The following is a 20099-nucleotide window of genomic DNA, read 5'->3' as shown; positions in this document are numbered from 1 at the left end:
AAGTACTGCGAGCTTTAGCTATAACCAAAACATCATGACCGGGATAAAAAAAAATAATGTAAATGTTAAGTCAAAATTTAATAGATACCGTCAAAATATACTATAAACACAAACAAACCACATACTGGATTCGCTCGTACCTTATATGATATTGTCCAATAACGCAGAGAGAATAATGGTGAAATAGAACAAATAAAATCCACTACAAATTAATAAAATTATTTATTGTACTCCTAATATTTGCGTTTGATTTTCAAGTCTATTGAAGGTATAAATAGATTTATTGCCGTCTAGCCAAACAGAATGCTTGAAAATCACGCTGGCATGATGGCGTCTTTGTATTTACATGGAGATCCGTTGCTAAATTGTTTCTATCAGCTGTATATGGATGTGAGATTTCAGCCAGTAATGAATGAATTATGTTTTGTTTGACATTCTATGGCAGATTTAGCACGATATAAATCCCATGTATAGAGGCGGCATCTTGTCTACGGTGACGGCATCTCAAAGGCGATATTTTATTTACAGAATGTTTCAGAATTACATCTATAAGAGCAGAACATTCCATACATAGGTGGTATTTTTATTTTTTATTTTTTTTATTTTTGGTATTCTTATGCGCCACTGATCAATAGTACTCTTAATATTGCTTGATGTTGTGCCATACACATAAGATTTAAGTAAACCATTTTTGTCAAGTGATCAGCAGAGAACCTTATATTGCTTTATGCTGTGCCAAACGCATATAATCTGAGTAAACTTTCTTTATCAAGAATCATTAGTACTCCTAATATTGTTTGATGTTGTACCATGCACATAAGATCTTAGTTGAAGTTACAAAAATGAGTATTTTGTGAACGTTTTAAGCACTTTGTGTCAGTGTATTTGAAACCAATGTTCTCACCTTGGTAGACATTTTAATTTACCAGTTATATCCTGACAATGACTTTACATCTATTAAGAAAGATAATTTTTATTTTTTCGAGAAGTAGTTTAGGAGCTAAGAGTAGAGTAGTAAAAAGACATTGATGTCACTAATAACTACATTTATGGCTTGAGTAAGCTGTTTGCTTTATTTTTCCGCACCAGCCCAACTCTAATGGATCCAATGACAAATTATTGATATCTGCTCTTCCTATCAATTTAACTAAATTTTTAGGCCGGAGAGGAAATTAATTAATTTTGTGTATATAATTTATTTGAAATTGAACACTTTATGTAAGTCAAAAATAAAGCTAAGTAAATGCTGAACAGCTTTGACGTATGTTATCACATTTTTACTTCTCTGGGAAAGCAAAAAGTCAAAGGTTTGAGTTAGTTTTTAATATATTATAATCTAGGATCCCATTATAATTACAATGTTGTTGTATAGTTCACAATAGGAGTTTGAAACGCTTAAGATGATATTATAGAAGATAGAAAGGATTTTCTGGTTAATTTGAATTAGAATGTATGATACCTGGTATCTCCACTGCTTCCTTGAGATTCACAGCACAGAAAGGATCGATTATGTCTGAGGCTGACCCATTAGTCACTTCGTCTCCAAACTCTACTTGAAGCAGTTTTACTCGCACGAAACCTTTCCCCGCCATTTTCTTTTGAGACACGTGCTACAATTCAGTAGTGTATAACCTTTTCGGCTGTTTGTGAAAAAAAAGAGAAGGAAAAACATAATCAACTACCTTCAAATTATTACCAAAAGAACAGTCGTACTCCTGATATTACTCGGTTCTAAGCTATACACATTAGGTCTGAATAAACATACCTTGTCAACGGATCAGTAATACTTCTAATATTACTTATGTCTTTTAACATAAAACAATAAATCCTCTGACGTTTATAAGAGTAAAAAATATAGCCTTTAATATCTTGTAACATAACACAATCAAAACTTTGATGTCTTGCATCAGACAACAATCAAGGCGTTGATGTCTTGTACCAGAAAACAGCCAAGGATTGGATGTGTTGTAATAGTAAGCAGTCAAGATTATGATGTGTTGCAAATAAAACAATCAACGCTATGGAGTGTTTTGATAAAAATAACCAAGGCTTTTATAACTTGTAACAGTAAAGAATCAATGTTATGATGTGTTGCAAAATAAAACAATCAATGTTATGGAGTCTTGTGATATAAAACAATCAAAGCTTTCATGTCTTGTGACATAAAACAATTAAAGCTTTCATGTCTTGTAACAGTAAAAAATCAAATATATATGTGACTTTGATGTCTGTAGCAATAAACAATAAAAACGTTGATGTCTGTAACAGTAAACAATCAAAGCTTTGATGTGTTGTAAGAGAAAACAATCAAAAGATGTGATATCTTATACCTGAAGAACAATCAAAAATGTGTTGTCTTGTAACAGAAAAAAATCAAGGGTTTGATGTCCCGTAATAGAAAACAATAAACAAATTACAATGAGTAGCCTGCCCTCTTGCAATGAATTTCGACTTTTAGCAGTTTGATTATTAATTAATGAAAATATTGTCATAAGTGTTTTTGTCACAAAAACCATCAATGTATTATTTATGGAAAAGGTCATCTATTGTCATAAGGTAAAACCATGCAAAACCATACTGATGGACTACTTATCAAGTTTTCAATATCTAGCTTAGTTCTTTCAGAAAATATGTAAACTCACACACGCCTGTTCATAACCTATACTTCAATTATAAATAATTTCTACTACAAATAGAGTTTTCTGCAACACTTATGTCCACCAGTGACTCAGCTGTAAGACTGTTGGCTGATAATGCTTAAATTCGAGGTTTGATCCCTGTAGTGGCCAGAGCACAGACATCCAATTGTGCTGCTTTGCGGTTAGCAACAAAACAGATGAACTAATGCTTATTTTGATCCGAATGATTATATACTTCTCACAGGTACAGGTACAAGGGAAAATATGCATGATTATATACTTCTTACAGGTACACGTACACGTACAAGGGAAAATATGTAATTTTCCTGCACTACTCTCGTAATTTTTGTTTGTTTGTTATGAATTTCGCGCAAAGCTACACGAGGGCTATCTGCACTAGCCGTCCCAATTTAGCAGTGAAAGACTAGAGAGAAGGCAGCTAGTCATCACCACACACCGTCAACTCTTGGGCTACTTTTTTTTTACCAACGAATAGTGGGATTGACCGTTCCATAATAACGTTCCCACGGCTGAAAGGGCGAGCATGTTTGGTGGGACGAGGATTCGAACCCGCGACCCGCAGATTGCGAGTCGAACGCCCTAACCATATGGCTATGCTGGGTCTCCTCGTAATGAGGTTTGTTTTAAGCAGGCAGTGCTTGTTTGTTTGTTTTAATTTCCCGCAAAACGACTCGATGGCTATCTGCGCTAACCGTCCCTAATTTTAAAGTGGTAGACTAGAGGGAAGGCACCTTGTCAATACTACCCACCTTCAACTATCGGACTTCTCTTTACAAACATTTAGTGTGATTGATCGTCACATTATAACACCCTCACGGTTGAAAGGGCGAGTATGTTCAATGCCGGGATTCGAAACTGCGAACGGAAGATTGCGAGTCGAGTGCCCTATCTACCAAGACATGCCAGGTTGTAGGCGATTCTGTAAAATCAGTCTAAGTTCTTATGTTAATTTTGGGTTTATTTTACGTCACTTCACAAAAAGAAAAAAAAAGAAGCTGCACAACTCTGCTGATAACAATAAAATTAAAGTTCGGGCCTGTTCACTGTTAGTTTATAAAAGATCTTCATGGTTGATTTTATTCTTTTTTTACCGTACAAACTTGATATACTATTATCCTATCAAAATTGGTAAGTTTAATCTTCGGAGTAGTCCGTAGAAAGCGGCAGAGTTAAGCGATTTCTAGTCTCGACTTACAGCTATCAAGTTACAGGAATTCTCACAGAACTTCATGAGGTGATATTAACACTGAGGATATCACGTGAACAACAGTTAGTCAAAGAAGAAGAATTGATTCATCTTTAACTCACTTTCATCATGATTATAAAAATACAGTACCATAAGTTGCAGTACCTCTAAGACCTTCAAGACATTTGTTTGTGAGCTTAAAAAAATGTAAAAAGTTGTTTTACTAAACGTGCATTCAAATGTTTTTATGCAAATGATTTTGGAATTCAGTCAATATATTTTCACAGACATAATGTTAAAATATCCACTATTTTTCCACTCATTCTTTTTCCCTGGGCTCAGATACAGGAAGCATTAATGACTATTGTATTGTAAAATTATTCGTTTAAAAACAGGAAATTATATCACTAGCAACACTTTTCAGATTTTCGCAAACGTCGCAGAAAATGGGGAAAAAGTTTGTTTCTTTTGAATTTCGCGCAAAGCTACACGAGGGTTATCTGCGCTAGTCGTCCCTAATTTAGTAGTGTAAGACTAGAGGGAAGGCAGCTAGTCATCACCACCCACCGCCAATTCTTGGGCTATTCTTTTACCAACGAATAGTGTGATAACGCACCCACGGCTAAAAGGGCGAGCATGTTTGGGGTGACGGGGATTCGAACCCGCGATTGCGAGTCGAGCGTCCTAACCACCTGGCCATGCAAGTTTTCCAGAATATTTAGTTTCGCTGATTTATTGATATTTATCATGCAGATATAAAAAATAATATTTCAAAAAGTTTTTAAGAGCAGTGAAATATGTTCTTTATTTTATACATAATGTTTTACTAAAACAAAGTTTATTAAAAACTTGATCATTACTGTCTGATAAATATTCTTTACTAAATTATTTTTGATTAAAAAATGGCGATAAAAATGACTAGATCGATAAATATCTTTGGTTTTAGAGAGTGATGGCTTCACTACTTCACTGTTAGGAATCTGAAATTGTCTGCCACCCTTGGGTTTCTCAACATTCCATGAATGCTGGATTGAGATGCTTTTTCTGCACCTCCATTTTTAACTTACACTGTTCGATTTCCAGTTAAAATTAATCTACCCGACATAAAGTGTGGCGATGATTAAGGAATAACCGCTCAAGGTAACTCTAGAACTCGGGGTTCAATCCTTGTGATGAGCACAGCGCAAGCAGCTGAATGTGAAGTTTTCTGTTTAAACTAAAATAAACATGTAAAACAACAATGGACATGCCCGAATAAACACACAACCAACAAGCAAATCACGTCACAATGTAAGGCGCTATTGGTTAACGAGCCCGGACCGTGAATCCAATGATTTACGGTTCTCTTGCCGTTGTCGCATAAACACGCTAAGCACTGTGGATGAACTATAAGAATGACGATCAAATAACGATCAAAGCGTTAAATACTTTATTCGGAATATTACTTGACATTGAAACTCACCTTTGAAATACAGCAAAGAATTAGTCAGTTATATATGACTTTGTGTTGAAAAATTATTTATTTAAAATTAATGATAAAGTTTATCAACAAGTTAAAGGTCTAGCAATTGGATCCCCTTTATATCCTGATTAGAGTGATATATACATATATATATATATATGGATAGCTTTAAAAATTCCAGATTAATAAAAAAAAAGCTTTAATAAAACCTATAGGATACAGAAGACACTTTGTGGTGTGGCGACCATTAAGGAATTATTAAACTACATGAATGGTAATAATGAAGGAAATACAATCACTATGGAGTCCAATATACATGAATTAGCCTTCTTAGATTTTTTTTTTCTCATAGTCCCTGCGGATCGTTGAGCCGATGGCAGATCTTGCTCTGCCATCGTTTCTCAAGCTGTTTCTTCTGTGCAACCCACTTAACAGCCTTCCCTCTTTGAAAGGACGAGCATGTTTGGTGTGACGGGGATTCGAACCCGCGAACCTCAGATTGCGAGTCGAGCGCCTTAACCACCTGGCCATGCCGGGCCCTTCTTAGATGTACTCGTTATCAAATGTGACAATAAGTTAAAATTAAAACACTTTTGCAAACCTGTTGCTGCCAGCATGCCAACACATTGCAACTCCAACCACTCTTTAAGTCAGAAACTAAGCACATTTTACAACTATGCTTGGCAGGCTATTACTGCATGTTCTGATAACACAGATATAAACAAACAAAATAATTATTTAAAAGCAGTAGCAGAGGAGAGATGTTATGACCCTATAATTGCTGACAGAAGTTTCCAAACAATGAAGGACAAACATCTACAAATGAAGTAGTCTAAATTAACTCTATTAGATCCATCATATCAAAATAAGTTCATTAATACGGTTTCTTTTCTTGTAATTTCGAAAAAAATAAATGCTAAACATTCATATTAAATGGTTAAAAGGTAATTTTAGTTTTCATTCCTTAAAACAAAACTGTTAATAATTTTAAAATACTCAAAGATCCAAAAAAGATTGAAGAACAAGACAGTATTTATCAAATCAGTTGTAGTTATGGTATAATGTATAAAAACTGTAGCTGAATATTTCTGGAATTGTAATGGTAATTATAGTTGGAAAATGTGAAAATTTTAAGAAATACATCATTAGAAACAGATTTGTACCATAAATAGAGACAATAGACCAATCAACGTGTCATATTGGAATAACTTAAGTATCCATTTGTTAGAAATTTACTAACCTTCCTCCCTTTGTCTCCTGACCTTGTTTTAAAAATGAACTTATCCATTAACAGTTGGAGTTTAATATAAGCCAATCTAACCCCGTAGCCATTAGCCCTGATTATGGTAAGTGTGTTATCGAAATTAATCTGCTAAAATATTTAATAAAGGTTTTGAGCCAAAAAAACACGTCGTTTTTATTTTTTATTCTTAATAAGTCTATATACGTTTGTAGATTATTATCTAATGTTAAAAAGACCTGTTATCACATTATGTTGACCATTTCTATGTTCAACAGTTTGTATACATTTGGAGATTACCATCTAGTATTTAAAAAAAAAGTATATTTATCCCATTATGTTTACCGTTTCTATGATCAATATGATATATATACTGTTGAATATTATTATTTAGTATTAAGAAAGTCTAGTAATCTCATTAAGTTTGTCGTTTCTATGTTCAATAGTCTATATACATTTGGAGACTATTATCCAGTATTAAAAAGTTCTGGATAAAAAGCAAAATACGTGGATAATTCTGTTTTCTGCAAAGTTAATAGAAAAAAAAACAATTAAAAACTAAAAACAAGTGAGATGTTTCGGATATAACAAATGAAGTTTTGTTAACGAATGACGTATAAGTTTCCAGACTGGAAATTGATTGAGTCGTTTTAGTATTGACTTTGTCCGCAATGTCATTTAAAGTTTTATTGAGCTGGATCAGTAGTAGGTACAAAGTAAACCCATATACCTTTCCAACATGCTTTCCTATAAATAGTAACTTATTTCTAAGCAAATGATATAAACGTCGTAATTAGTGTTGGACGATGCATTTTGTGGTTTACAATAAATGCTTTATAAAAGTCCTTTAATAAAGACGCCATTAGAGAAAAATCCCCAACTAAAATAAATATAAAAGGCATCGATATAATTTAATTACTTTTCTTTGGCTTGATTTACCAATAAAATTAAATACTGTCATTGCAATAATGTGTGGCTACACATATCTATCTGTCTATACATTCCAGTATCTCTATTTCTTTACCAGCAGTAATGTGTGGCTACACATATCTATCTGTCTATACATTCCACTATCTCTATTTCTTTACTTGCAGTAATGTGTTGCTACACATATTTATCTGTCTGTACATTCCTCCATCTCTATTCCTTCACTTGTGACAGATAAATATGTGTAGCCACACGTTACTACAAGTGAAGAAACGGAGATAGTGGAATGTATAGACAGATAGATATGTGTAGCCACACATTACTGCAAGTAAAGAAATAGAGATAGTGGAATGTATAGACAGATAGATATGTGTAGCCACACATTACTGCAAGTAAAGAAATAGAGATAGTGGAATGTATAGACAGATAAATATGTGTAGCCACACGTTACTACAAGTGAAGAAACGGAGATGGAGGAATGTATAGACAGATAAATATGTGTAGCCACACATTACTTATACATTCCTCCATCTCTATTTCTTCACTTGCAGTAATGTATGGCTACACATATCTATCTGTCTATACATTCCACTATCTCTATTTCTTCACTTGCAGTAATGTGTGGCTACACATATCTATCTGTCTATACATTCCTCCATCTTTAGTTCTTTACTTGTCTATCTTCTGTCAGGTTTTTCTGCTCTGACTTCAGTAGTTAAAGAAAATCGGCAAAGCATTTCAACAACAAAAACATTCATAAATTTTATCAATAAAGAATGAAGACTAGATTGGCATGAGCGATGAGATGAAATAGGAAACAATGTGCGATGACGTTACCTAGGAAACAATGTGCGATGAGGTTACATAGAAAACAATGTACGATAACGTTACATAGGAAACAATGTGTCATGACGTTACATAGGAAACAATGTACCATGACGTTACCTAGGAAACAATGTGTGATGAGGTTGCATAGAAAACATTGTGCGATGACGTTACACAGGAAACATTGTGTCATGGCATTACATAGGAAACAATGTGCCATGACGTTATATAAGAAACAATATGCTTTGAGATTACACAGATTACAATGTGCAATAACGTTATATAAGAAACAATATGCTTTAAGGTTACACAGAATACAATGTGCAATAACGTTACGCGGGAAATAATGTGTGATGACGTTACACAGGAGACAATGTGCAATGGCACGAGATGATAAAGTCAGAAATATAATATAATATATTATACCTCGAATAATGAGGATGATAAACGCAACAGTTATATAACGGTACAGAACCGCATCAACTTTAAAAAAAGAAACAATGTTTAGAAAAAATACCTGTAAAATAACCTCGGTTATTATTAGAATTATTGTTCATTTAGAAGATGTGTCAGAGGTCCTTATATCTGAATCCAAGTGTTTTAGAGACCGTTGAATAATTTTGGCCTACTGAAAATTATTAAATATTAATTAATTAATATTATAACATTGTTTTTTTTAATTAAGCCTAACAAGCTACTAGCATAGACTATCAATAAAGTATAACATAATTTAATAAAATGCCTTTACACTTGAAAAATGTTAAATTCTACTGCCGAAAGTATGTTAATTTCAGAGTTCACGTTTCAACAGTTGTTGGTAACATAAATCTTGTATCGTGCTTAAAGATTAACGTGGTTTCTGACTTATAATGTTAGTGGTAAGCAGGAATGATAATACTTTACCATTTTACCCTTTATCACATATTTATGAACTGACCACTTACACATACGAAACTTACCATCACCAGACAGTTTGTTGAAATGAACGTCAAGAAATAGTTATGGACGTGCTACTTCAAATTTGATAACTTGTTTCACGTAACGCTAGAGCTAACAGGCTGAAAGTTAGTATCTTAGAAACCTGTGTCTTACGAGTATACAAAGCAAACGTTTCCAGCTGTCTTTTAGCAGTGATAGCTCAAGAGTAACTAATATGTTGAGCATCATGCGGAATCAATGTCTGGAGGAAGTTCGCTCACGTCATTTCCTGTTACTATCTGCTAGCGTTAGGTCTGTTTAGGGCAGGAGTCTGGCGGGCTTATTTATTAAACTAAAATAGATTCTATAGTTCTTCATAAATCCTTCCCAATTTCAGTATAGCCAAGCTACAAACAATATAGAGCAAGCTATTTTCACGGTTCTCTCATCAATCAGAATAGCCAACATTATGAATAGATTGAGTTACCCACGCTGTTGAATTACCTACGATCTTGGATATATCCTGAATTGTAAAATATCGATACTACACACAATGTATTTGAAGTACATTATGCAAATATAATAATACTAAGGAAAACAACGTTTTGTCAGCATAAGGAATAATTTTATTGATGTTGGAACATATTACATGTTTCAACAGAACATTGGTCTGTCTTCTTCTGTCCAAACATATAGTATGCTCCACCATCAACAAAATTCTTCATTGTGCTTATAAAATTGTTGTTTGCCTACCTATTATTACACATGATGTGTGATATCATTTGACTGAGGTAGTTCTTGGAGTTTGACATATACCGAGTACCACGTCACATAGTACATTGATTTTTTCATGATACTTCACACAAACATGTCGATAAAAAGTAACAAAATTTCATGTAAAGAAACTTGATAGCTGAAGCACTTTCCAAAGGTATATCTTCCTTCTTCAAGAGTGTTTTTTGTTTTGTTCGAAGTTAGCACAAAGCTACACAATGGGCTATCTGTGCTCTACACACCACAGGTATCGAAACCCGGTTTCTAGCGTTATAAGTCCGCAAACATACCGCAGTGCCAGTGGGGGGCTCTTCAGGACTGAATTGTGGCCTACATTCCGGAAGTATTCAGGTTATCAAGTTTCTCTGTTGGTACTCTAATTGTTATTATATATATGCCGTAATAGAATGTTTCCGATTAATAATTAATTATTTCGTATCATGTAAAACTTCTATTATCTAGAGGTAAGCCAATACAGAAAATGTCTTGAAGACCCGTACAGTTTCAAATAATTAGTTGTTTGGAATTGTTCAATCTGTTTTTCTTTAACTTCTAAGGCTTCTATTACCTGGAGGTAAACCAATACAGAAAATGTCTTGAAGACCCGTACAGCTTCAAATAATTAGTTGTTTGGAATTGTTCAATCTGTTTTTCTTTAACTTCTAAGGCTTCTATTACCCTGGAGGTAAACCAATACAGAAAATGTCTTGAAGACCCGTACAGCTTCAAATAATTAGTTGTTTGGAATTGTTCAATCTCTTTTTCTTTAACTTCTAAGGCTTCTATTACCTGGAGGTAAGCCAATAAAGAAAATAGTTTGAAGACATAACCTGCATAAAATGATCAAATGTTTGGGTATATTCCGCCTTTTCCTTATCATGAATTGTTTACGTAGTCTGCAAAAAAACAACAAAAAACAATCCTTTCAAAACGACTCACTAATAAAATGAATAATTTGGATTTGTTCAAACTCACCTTACAGCGGATAATTTCTATCGTTATCATCTGAGGTTAGGAAATAAAAGGAAATCATTTCAGAACCCATCAGATAAATATTTACAATAGTCTTTCTTTTTATAGACTCTCTGTGAGATGTACCAGGCTAAGTATTGTACTAATGGCTCATTTTATTTTAAACGTCCCGTGTTGATAGGCCATGCACAGAAAAAGTCCTAGAACTTATATATACATATGTATATATATATATTTTAACTCATTGCCTAGATGTCGCTGTCGGAGTTTTGCGAATCTATTCCATTTTTCACCATTCCTTTTTCATTTCCATTAATATTAATAATATTAACGTCTTGACTTTCTCAACTGTCCAGTCACGTCACTTCACTAAAATGATTGTCTAACATACTGATACAAAAATAAATTAATTGCTGATGTTTTTAAATCACATTTTGGTTACTTTGCTCATTGCAAATCGAAATCATAGGTCTGAAAAATAGCATTTCAGATCTATCTTATGTCTCCCAGAAGTCACTGCCAAGTAAGTTTTCCATTCAATACCAAACTCATCAGTCGGGCTGGATGATCAGAGACAAAAAGTTCTATGAATGTTATTTATGTAGGCAGTATAATACTTTAAAAACTTGTGTTTTACATACCGAACGCCGGCAAAATATTGGAACACCATTGGCCTAAAAATTGTTATAAAAAACAAGTTAACTACAAATGTTGTTGCTGTTTGTTTGTTTTTACATATTTATTTTTAGTTTATCCATTGTGGTTTCAAATCAATACCATTAAGACTAAAAATGAGAGTAAGATTAAAATGTTTCTATTGAATCGTGCGAAAGTCAATTGATACATCAAGCTAATAAAACAAAAGCTTAACTGAAATTTAACTACCATTCTGTTAGGACTAAAATATGAGTTCATCTCCTTTACTGTAGTAAATTCTTATCAAAAGTAAGTTTCTTGTATAGATCAACATTAAAATATAAAGTAACTTATAAATTAATGGAGTCAATTCCATATAACATGCCCCCATGTGGCTAAGCAGTATGTCTGAAATCTTATAACGCTAAAAACAGAGTTTCGATACCCGTGGTGGGCACAACACAGATAACCTTTTGTACGGCTTTTTGTTTAACATACTGACAAAAAGTACATAATGCCATAAATCAACATTCATAACAAGGATGACTACCGAACTCTGTATGGTATAGCCTGGTGGTTAGAACACTCGACTCGTAAATTGCAGGTAGCGTGTTCGAATCCCGTCATCGAACATGCTCGTCCATTATGCTATCGAGCTACCAAACCTCAGGTTGGAAAAAATCATTAATGGCTTTCAAGGTTGCATCCTTTAGCGATGATTTTACTTAAATCTCCTTAAGTCTTACAAACACATCTTCCCTCATTGTTGCTTCTACCCCTAAACCACATCACTTTCTTTATCAAGTTGACGATAGCTGGAAATTGAAATTAAAGATAGACTGATCTTATGTCTCTCCAAGTTGTTTCAAATCTTTATCTCCGAAGTAGAAGTAATGTTTACAACTTGAACAAGTATAGAAACTGTTGTTAAAATCGTTAGAGTTATGAATGTATAAGGTAATTTTATCATCTGCTCCAATAAACAAAGAACTAAGTTCCAACAAAAGTTCCGAATGAAGAGACTCGAAAATACGACGATTCATTTTGCTTTCGCTTCCTGTTCATTAAATGGTAGTAACTGTATATTTACACTTCTTCTAGGCTTCATATGAACTGATTCACTCACTTAGTTATGAATCTGATCTCCACATTTTAGTAAGAACTCCACTGACACATATTTTTGTTACAATGTATATTCATCAGCGAATTCGTTTAATATCAGTTTGCTTTTAGACTTTTCCTATTATTGAGCAAAATGTCCAATACAAAAACAAGATGACAAAAATTAAAGGTTTAGGGGAAATGTTGGAACATAACCAAAGTTCAATACATTATCTATTACGACTTCATTATGTTTCTATTTTATTTTATCTCTTTATATTGCCCTATGCAGAACAAAATTAGTTTCGAAAAGAAAAGGAAAGGAAAAAACGCTACTTTTAAACTTAATAGACTATACAGGAATGATTCTTTCAGTTTAGGTGTGATGGGGAACCAAACATTTTGTATAGAAATCTCTCCTTCAATCCCAGATGTGGAATGAATCCAAATAGTTTGTCCAGAAACGACTCTTTTTCAATCTCAGATATGGTAGTGAAACCAAACAGTTTGTACTGATGTGAGGTGGAAGGAAACGGTTTTAGCAGAACAGACTGCCTTAATCCCAGAAGTTGAACAATAATGTTAGGCGATAACGAAAAACAAAGTAAATTGTACATATTTTCTTGTAGTTTTTTTTTTTTAGAATCTCATTCTAACTAATATGAACGTGATCTAGCGGTTAGTGTGCCGGGACTGTGGAGTTCGTGGTTCGTGACTGCTACCGCAAAAATTCTTTTAGGATGCACTATAAGAGTGACAGTCAAATCCTACAAACGAGAGTAGCTCAAAATTTAGAAAAGTAAACAACTGATACAAAGAAATAGTTAGAAAATGAGTATTCTATTCCGTACAGGCAAGTTATTTCATCATAAGAAGTGATACACGTAAAGTAACTCACCGTGGACAGTTTTGTTTGATATTGTTTCAACATAAATGTTACATGTCATAATGGACTGGTTTTATTTCTTGTTTCTTTGTTTTCCAGACATTTGTGCAAAGCTACTCAATGGCTATCTGCGCTAACAGTCCCAAAATTTGAAGTAATAGACTAGAGGGAAGCCAGCTAGTCAAAAGAACCCACCGCCAACTCTGGGCTACTCTTGTCTTTTCGAGTAGTGATATTTCACCGTCACCCTTATAATGCACCCAGGACTCCAAAGTGTAGAACAGGTCGACAACTGGCATGTTAATTATTGGTCGACGCCCGGTCCTGTTTCGTTTCTGCAGATCGGCGTTATTATGTGTTTCAAATAACCATTCTAATTAATCGTTGATGCAAACTTAAAATTAGCTCCTTCTAGGAGTGTGCCCCCCCCCCCTCTTCAGTAGCACAGTGGTATGTCTGCAGACTTACAACGCTAGAAACCAGGTTTCGACACCCGTGGTTGGCAGAGCACAGATAGCCCATTGATTGTGTAGCTTTGTGTTTAACTTCAAACAAGCAAACAAACTTCTTGGAGATGTCAAACTGTTAAATTGAAAAGAAGTTTGTGACAGTGGCTTCATAAAATTAAAACAAAAAACAGTATCTGAACACTATTAATAATATAAAGTATTTTAAAGTGATTGCCACGACTCATTTATCTATATTGAGTTTTAAAATGACTTCACGTTAAGTTGCCATTGAAACGGTCCTAGCCTTTCGGATGAGCCAAGTATTTTAATCTATAAAATGTTTATTACGAAGATTGGGTTTCGGATAGCTGATTTGATTCGCTTCGACTGTATCAGTGCGAACTAATTTTATTAGTTTGAAACTTGCAAACGCATATCAAGAACGTTAAACTTTAACGTTTATCGTCTATTATTATGGTATAAATTAATAGTACTCTTCCTGTAATGAGCAGGGAATACGTCCCAAATGATTTAAGTTCTTAGCGAATATATATTTAGACGTAAAGTAACGTATTTGTATCATCAGACATAATGTAATGTATATTATCAAAAATAAAGTAACATATTTGTATCATCAGACATAATGTAATGTATATTATCAAAAATAAAGTAACGTGTATCACCAGACATAAAGTTACGTGTATTTGTCATTAGGCATATAGTAATGTTTGTACCATTAGACATAAAGTAACGTGTGCATGTAGCATCAGACATAAAGTATTCGGTATGTATCATCAGACATAAAGTATTGTGTGAGTACTATTAGACATAAAGTAACGTGTATGCATCACCAGACATAAAGTTACGTGTATTTGTCATTAGGCATACAGTAATGTTTGTACCATTAGACATAAAGTTCGTTACTTTATGTCTGGTGATATTTACACAATATTTTATTTCTAATCATATACGGACACACACGTTACTTTATGTCTGGTGATATTTACACAATATTTTATGTGTGATGATACATACACAATACTTTATGTCTGGTGATATTTACACAATATTTTATTTCTAATCATATACGGACACACACGTTACTTTATGTCTGGTGATATTTACACAATATTTTATGTGTGATGATACATACACAATACTTTATGTCTGGTGATATTTACACAATATTTTATGTGTGATGATACATACACAATACTTTATGTCTGATGCTACATGCACTCGTTCACACCATACTTTATTTCTAATCATATACACACACACACGATACTTTACGTCCGGTGACACACGATACTTTATTTCTAATCATATACAGACACACACGTTACTTTATGTCTGGTGATATTTACACAATATTTTATGTCTGATGATACACACATCACCAGACATAAAGTAACGTGTGTGTCTGTATATGATTAGAAATAAAGTATGGTGTGTCACCGGACATAAAGTAAAAAGTAAGGTGTATCAACCAGCGTTCGAGTCCTAACGGAATGCACCGGCTGTTATTTTGGTAGTCGTAATGACGTTCCACAATTTTTGGAACCTTTCTGAGAATAAATGGAAATCTTTTTATAACAAAACTATGTTCGGATTTGTCTACGCGCATGTGAAAATGTATCAAAGAATATCGGTGTGATCTCGTTCTTGAATGTTGCATCACGCTGCCTGAGCATAAAATGGAATGAAACATTAGGTATTTTTGTCGATTTATTGTGTGTGTCTGCAACATTTTCCATAGAAATAATTTAATTTATTCCCCTTCATGTTCGATAAACACTGGGCATAAAAAGGGCAAATAAATAATCCTATTATTTTTGTTTAGGCACAATACAACAAGGCTATCCAATAGGCTATCTGCGCTCTTGTCCACCACGGAGAATCGAGCCCCAGGGGACTCTAATCTGCTTAAATGAAGTAATACACACACACACCATGAGTGAAGCGAAAGACAAAGTCGTACCGTACGTACTTCTCTTTTTTCTTTTTTTGTTAACACAAAGCACATTGCGTTATTATTACTTACGCCATCGTTGCACGCCCCTACAGCACAGTATGATTAGCTGATTAGTTTTGCGATACGCTGTAGTAACAATGGATGATATATTGAAAAATAGTTTTTCAATGTCACCAGTTTTTAAAACATCTTTTTTGTTGTTTTAGTTTCCTATTTCTTTGACTTATTTTGTTAATATTTCGTCTTGTTCGTTTTTTTTCTTTCTAGTTTTCATTAACTAAAAACACACTGGTACGTTATACTTACTTAATTTTTACTGTTTGATGAAATGATATCGTGAGTTCCTAAACTTTCTTTAGAAATCAAGCACTGAACTATCATTATGTATAAAATAATGTGTATGTATCATTTAGGGTCGTGCGAATCACATTTATTTTTATCGAATCGGCTGTACATATATAGATTATAGGGTACACAGGCTGAACTAAATTTTAAATCATACAGAAAATGTTTCATTTTATTTATATAGCATGTTTCTACACACAGTTAGTGATGAGTATAAAAGTAAATCTTTCTAAAAACAAAGGATATATTGTATTTAAATATCTGAAAGAATAATGGCACAATAATGGAACAAAAGTGTTATTGCATGAAAATGGGTTCCAGTATATAGACTGAATCAAAAGCTAAATTCTAAAGTTTACCGGAATTCATGTTGATTCAAAAATATCGAATCGGAGCTCTAGCTAAGGAATCGAATCCCCAATTTCGATTCGCATTCGAATCGAATATCGAAGCTACGTGTTTATATCATTTTGCATAAAGTAACTTGTGTGTATCATTGTGCATAAAATAACGTTTGTATATCATTATGCATAGTAACGTTTGTGTATCATTGTGCATAAAGTAATGTTTGTTTATCATTTTGCATAAAGTAACGGGTAGAATTATAGATAATATAATAAGTATCACCAAACATAAGGTAAAGCTGATGTAGTATCAGATATAAAGTAACGTATATCATCAGACACAGTTTATAATAACAAATTTCTAACAAAGTCAACTATTATACACACTTGGTTCTTGAACTTGATACTGATATCATGTATTTTAATTTATTAAGAAATACGTAAATCGGTCGTGTTATAGCAACACCAGCATAAAGTCTTTAATTTAAGATTTGTTTAAAGAATTGTAACGATGCTCAAATCTCCCTGTTTCAGGTTTACATGCGGTTTAAAATATATCCACTGGACATTTCAAAGTAAGCAAGGGATTTAGTTCCATGAGTACTGGTAACTTTATAGGACAATGAACACACATTGCCTGGAACTACATTGTAAAGAGTTGCAGAAACAGATACGCAGTAAAAATTCTTTAAATTCACAAATATAAATTCCACCCACGCCGCTACGGAATTTAAAGGCCACCTCGTGTTTCTAAAACATTCCAATGTACCAATGAGGTTCCTTCATTATCCACAATTACTTCTATGGCTATAACCAAAGGGTTTCGAAACCAGAAAAAAAAAACCCTTGGGACACTTCCCTGTGATATCTGAGCACGTGTGCCACGTTTGATCTTGCTAGTTTATGAGTAGAGGTATGAACACAGTTTCAAATATGGTGTCCCAGAATTCCGAAAAGGACCAGTAACACAAAATCCGATGCTAGATTCGGGTTCGGCGACCCTTAAAACCTACTCCTAGACCTTCTTCATGCCTAGGTGACGTTCTGAGCACCTTGTTACCCCCTTGGTAGGGGACTATGTCATATATAAATGGATAACCTCGGGAAGTCTATAGAGTCCGCCTGCCAAGTTTAGTCTTGCTAGCTCCAAAACTGCGAGAGGAGTTCGCGGGAAAACAAATTCACAAACATACAAAGTGAATTAATATTTTTTATTTTTTTTAACGTGGACGGATATTAGAGGTTTCTGATCTATAGTGGTGAGTAGGAGAAAATGTAGTTTCAAGGAGAAGGATATTGAAATAACATATATAACATTTAGTCTGAATATACCAGACACATTTTACCAACTAATTCAATGAGATCTATCATTTTAGTCTTTATTGTCTTACTAGTAAAATATTTTCGATGATAATAATAATAATCAGGAAATAGGCCCCTCAACTGTTTTATATGAAAAAAAAATGTCATGACACTTCAAAGTGGTCCTAATATTAACAATTGACGAGAAATATTCGTATAATTCTTCTTAACATTTTTTTTCTCGGCAAACACTAGTATCATGTCCCAAAAATATCAAGATGGCTATTGTCTAATGGTTAACGTGTCAGAATGAGGACTGAATGGTTTAGGTTACGAAAAGTGATACTGCTAAACACACTCCACACTTTCAGCTCTGGGCGCATTATAAAAGCGACTGTCAATACCTTTATTCGATACAAAGAGCCAAACAAAACCCTTAGGGCGGTGGGTGCTGCTGGATGGCTGCCTTCCCTCTGGTCAGTAGGATATTCTGACCTGATCGTTTATACATAAGGTGCCGTTTAGGTGGAAAATTAGTAGTTGGAATATTTAACTAATTTCTATTTGCGTTTACAATCTCGACCAAGATGTTTAAACCACCGTTTCTTTTTGAGATCCCATAATTCACAGTTTTGATTCAGCTAAATTGGAAGTTTAATTTGTGAAATATAGTTTTGAGAGATTTTTCATTCTTAAAGTTAAAATTCAAAAAAATAACTTCAACAAAGTTACCCAGAAGTAAAAGTTGAAACTCATTAAAAATTCCGTTATTTCAATCTAATAAATCATCAACGCTTTACACACTTCTGTATCTCTGATCTGACACCAGATTTAGGCTGCAGCTGAAAGGCAATCAATTTCTGAGCTTCAGTCTGAGTGTTAAATTACATAGATAGAAAATGATACTCTGTGGTTGGCATGTAGTAACACAAAGAGTACAGGTAGGAGATGTGTAATCGATCATGACCGTACGTTTACATAAACGTGATTTAAATACCTCAAAATATCAAAGGTTAAACTCATAAATGAGGCAATTATTCACATACAAAGAAAGATAAACTACCGAAGATATGAGAGGACAGAAAACTGTTATATTTCGTCCATCCATAATTACAGTAGAATATATATTTTTCAGGTATATTCTGGACGTTTCTTTAAATTCTCGAGCAGTGCTTTGAATGCGTTCTTGTAGATTGCATGTGAAAGGTTGTAAATTCACACTAATCATCATCTAGCTTAGAAAAAAGTTTGCATACCACAACGGCTACTCTTTAAAAGTTTATACTTGCCTGACAAAGTTTCTATGTCAACGTTTCATATGGGTCACATTAAAATCGAGGGGTAGAACAGAAACGTGTTCAAATTAGTATGAGCTGGAGGTTTATTTCCTTTGTAAATGTATAATGAGACAAATGTTGAAATAGGTAATCCAGGATTGTGGATATCACAATGGTAATTTTTGTTATAACTTGTTTGTTTGTTTGTTTTTGAATTTCGCGCAAAGCTACACGAGGGCTATATGCGCTAGCCATCCCTAATTTAGCAGTGTAAGACTAGAGGGAAGGCAGCTAGTCATAACCACCCACCGCCAACTCTTGGGCAACTCTTAATGGGATTGACCGTAACATTATAACGCCTCCACGGCTGAAAGGGCGAGCATGTTTGGTGTGACAGGGATTTGAACCCGCGACCCTCACATTGCGAGTCGAGTGCCTTAACCACCTGGCCATGCCGGGCCATTGTTATAACTTAAAAGCATGATAAACCACGATTTTTTGTTCCTGTCTTTTTGTGGCGTAAACATGCTTCCTACCCACTCAAGCAACTAGCTGCATTATGAAAAACGGGTATTGGAAGCCGGACAGTAAGTTTTAAGTCAGACTTCTGTTTGTGAACAACTGTTTTGTTTATTTGTCCAATTTTTCATTGCTCTTTGCAATCAATGTATTCTCTCGAAATGATATATTTAAGTGTTTTACACTCACATAAAAAAGAAACCTATCATTCTATTGGTATTTGAAGAACTTGTAGCATTCCGCCACAATTTAATTCTTCGTATTTTTAGCCGACACAAGGCAGCTGGTACATAATTGAATA

The 20099-nt window shown here is 34.0% G+C and overlaps 1 protein-coding gene across 1 annotated transcript in view; it reads right to left on the bottom strand.

Annotated features, from left to right (window-relative positions):
- LOC106467740 (putative protein kinase C delta type homolog) overlaps positions 1-9719 on the bottom strand; it is a 62843-nt gene extending 53124 nt beyond the window's left edge. Inside the window, exons 1-2 of the mRNA XM_022395926.1 lie at positions 9260-9719; positions 1460-1640 (exon numbers count right to left, since the gene is read on the bottom strand). Of these exons, the coding sequence (XP_022251634.1) occupies positions 1460-1592 (133 nt within the window). The 5' untranslated portion in view covers positions 1593-1640; positions 9260-9719. The remainder of the gene's footprint in view (positions 1-1459; positions 1641-9259) is intronic.
- Positions 9720-20099: the final 10380 nt, after the last annotated feature.

This window comes from Limulus polyphemus, unplaced genomic scaffold (assembly GCF_000517525.1).
Source record: "Limulus polyphemus unplaced genomic scaffold, Limulus_polyphemus-2.1.2 Scaffold2724, whole genome shotgun sequence".
NCBI lineage: Eukaryota > Metazoa > Arthropoda > Merostomata > Xiphosura > Limulidae > Limulus > Limulus polyphemus.
Note: the sequence above shows the minus strand (reverse complement) of the source record. Positions and strands in the feature narration are given on the sequence as shown.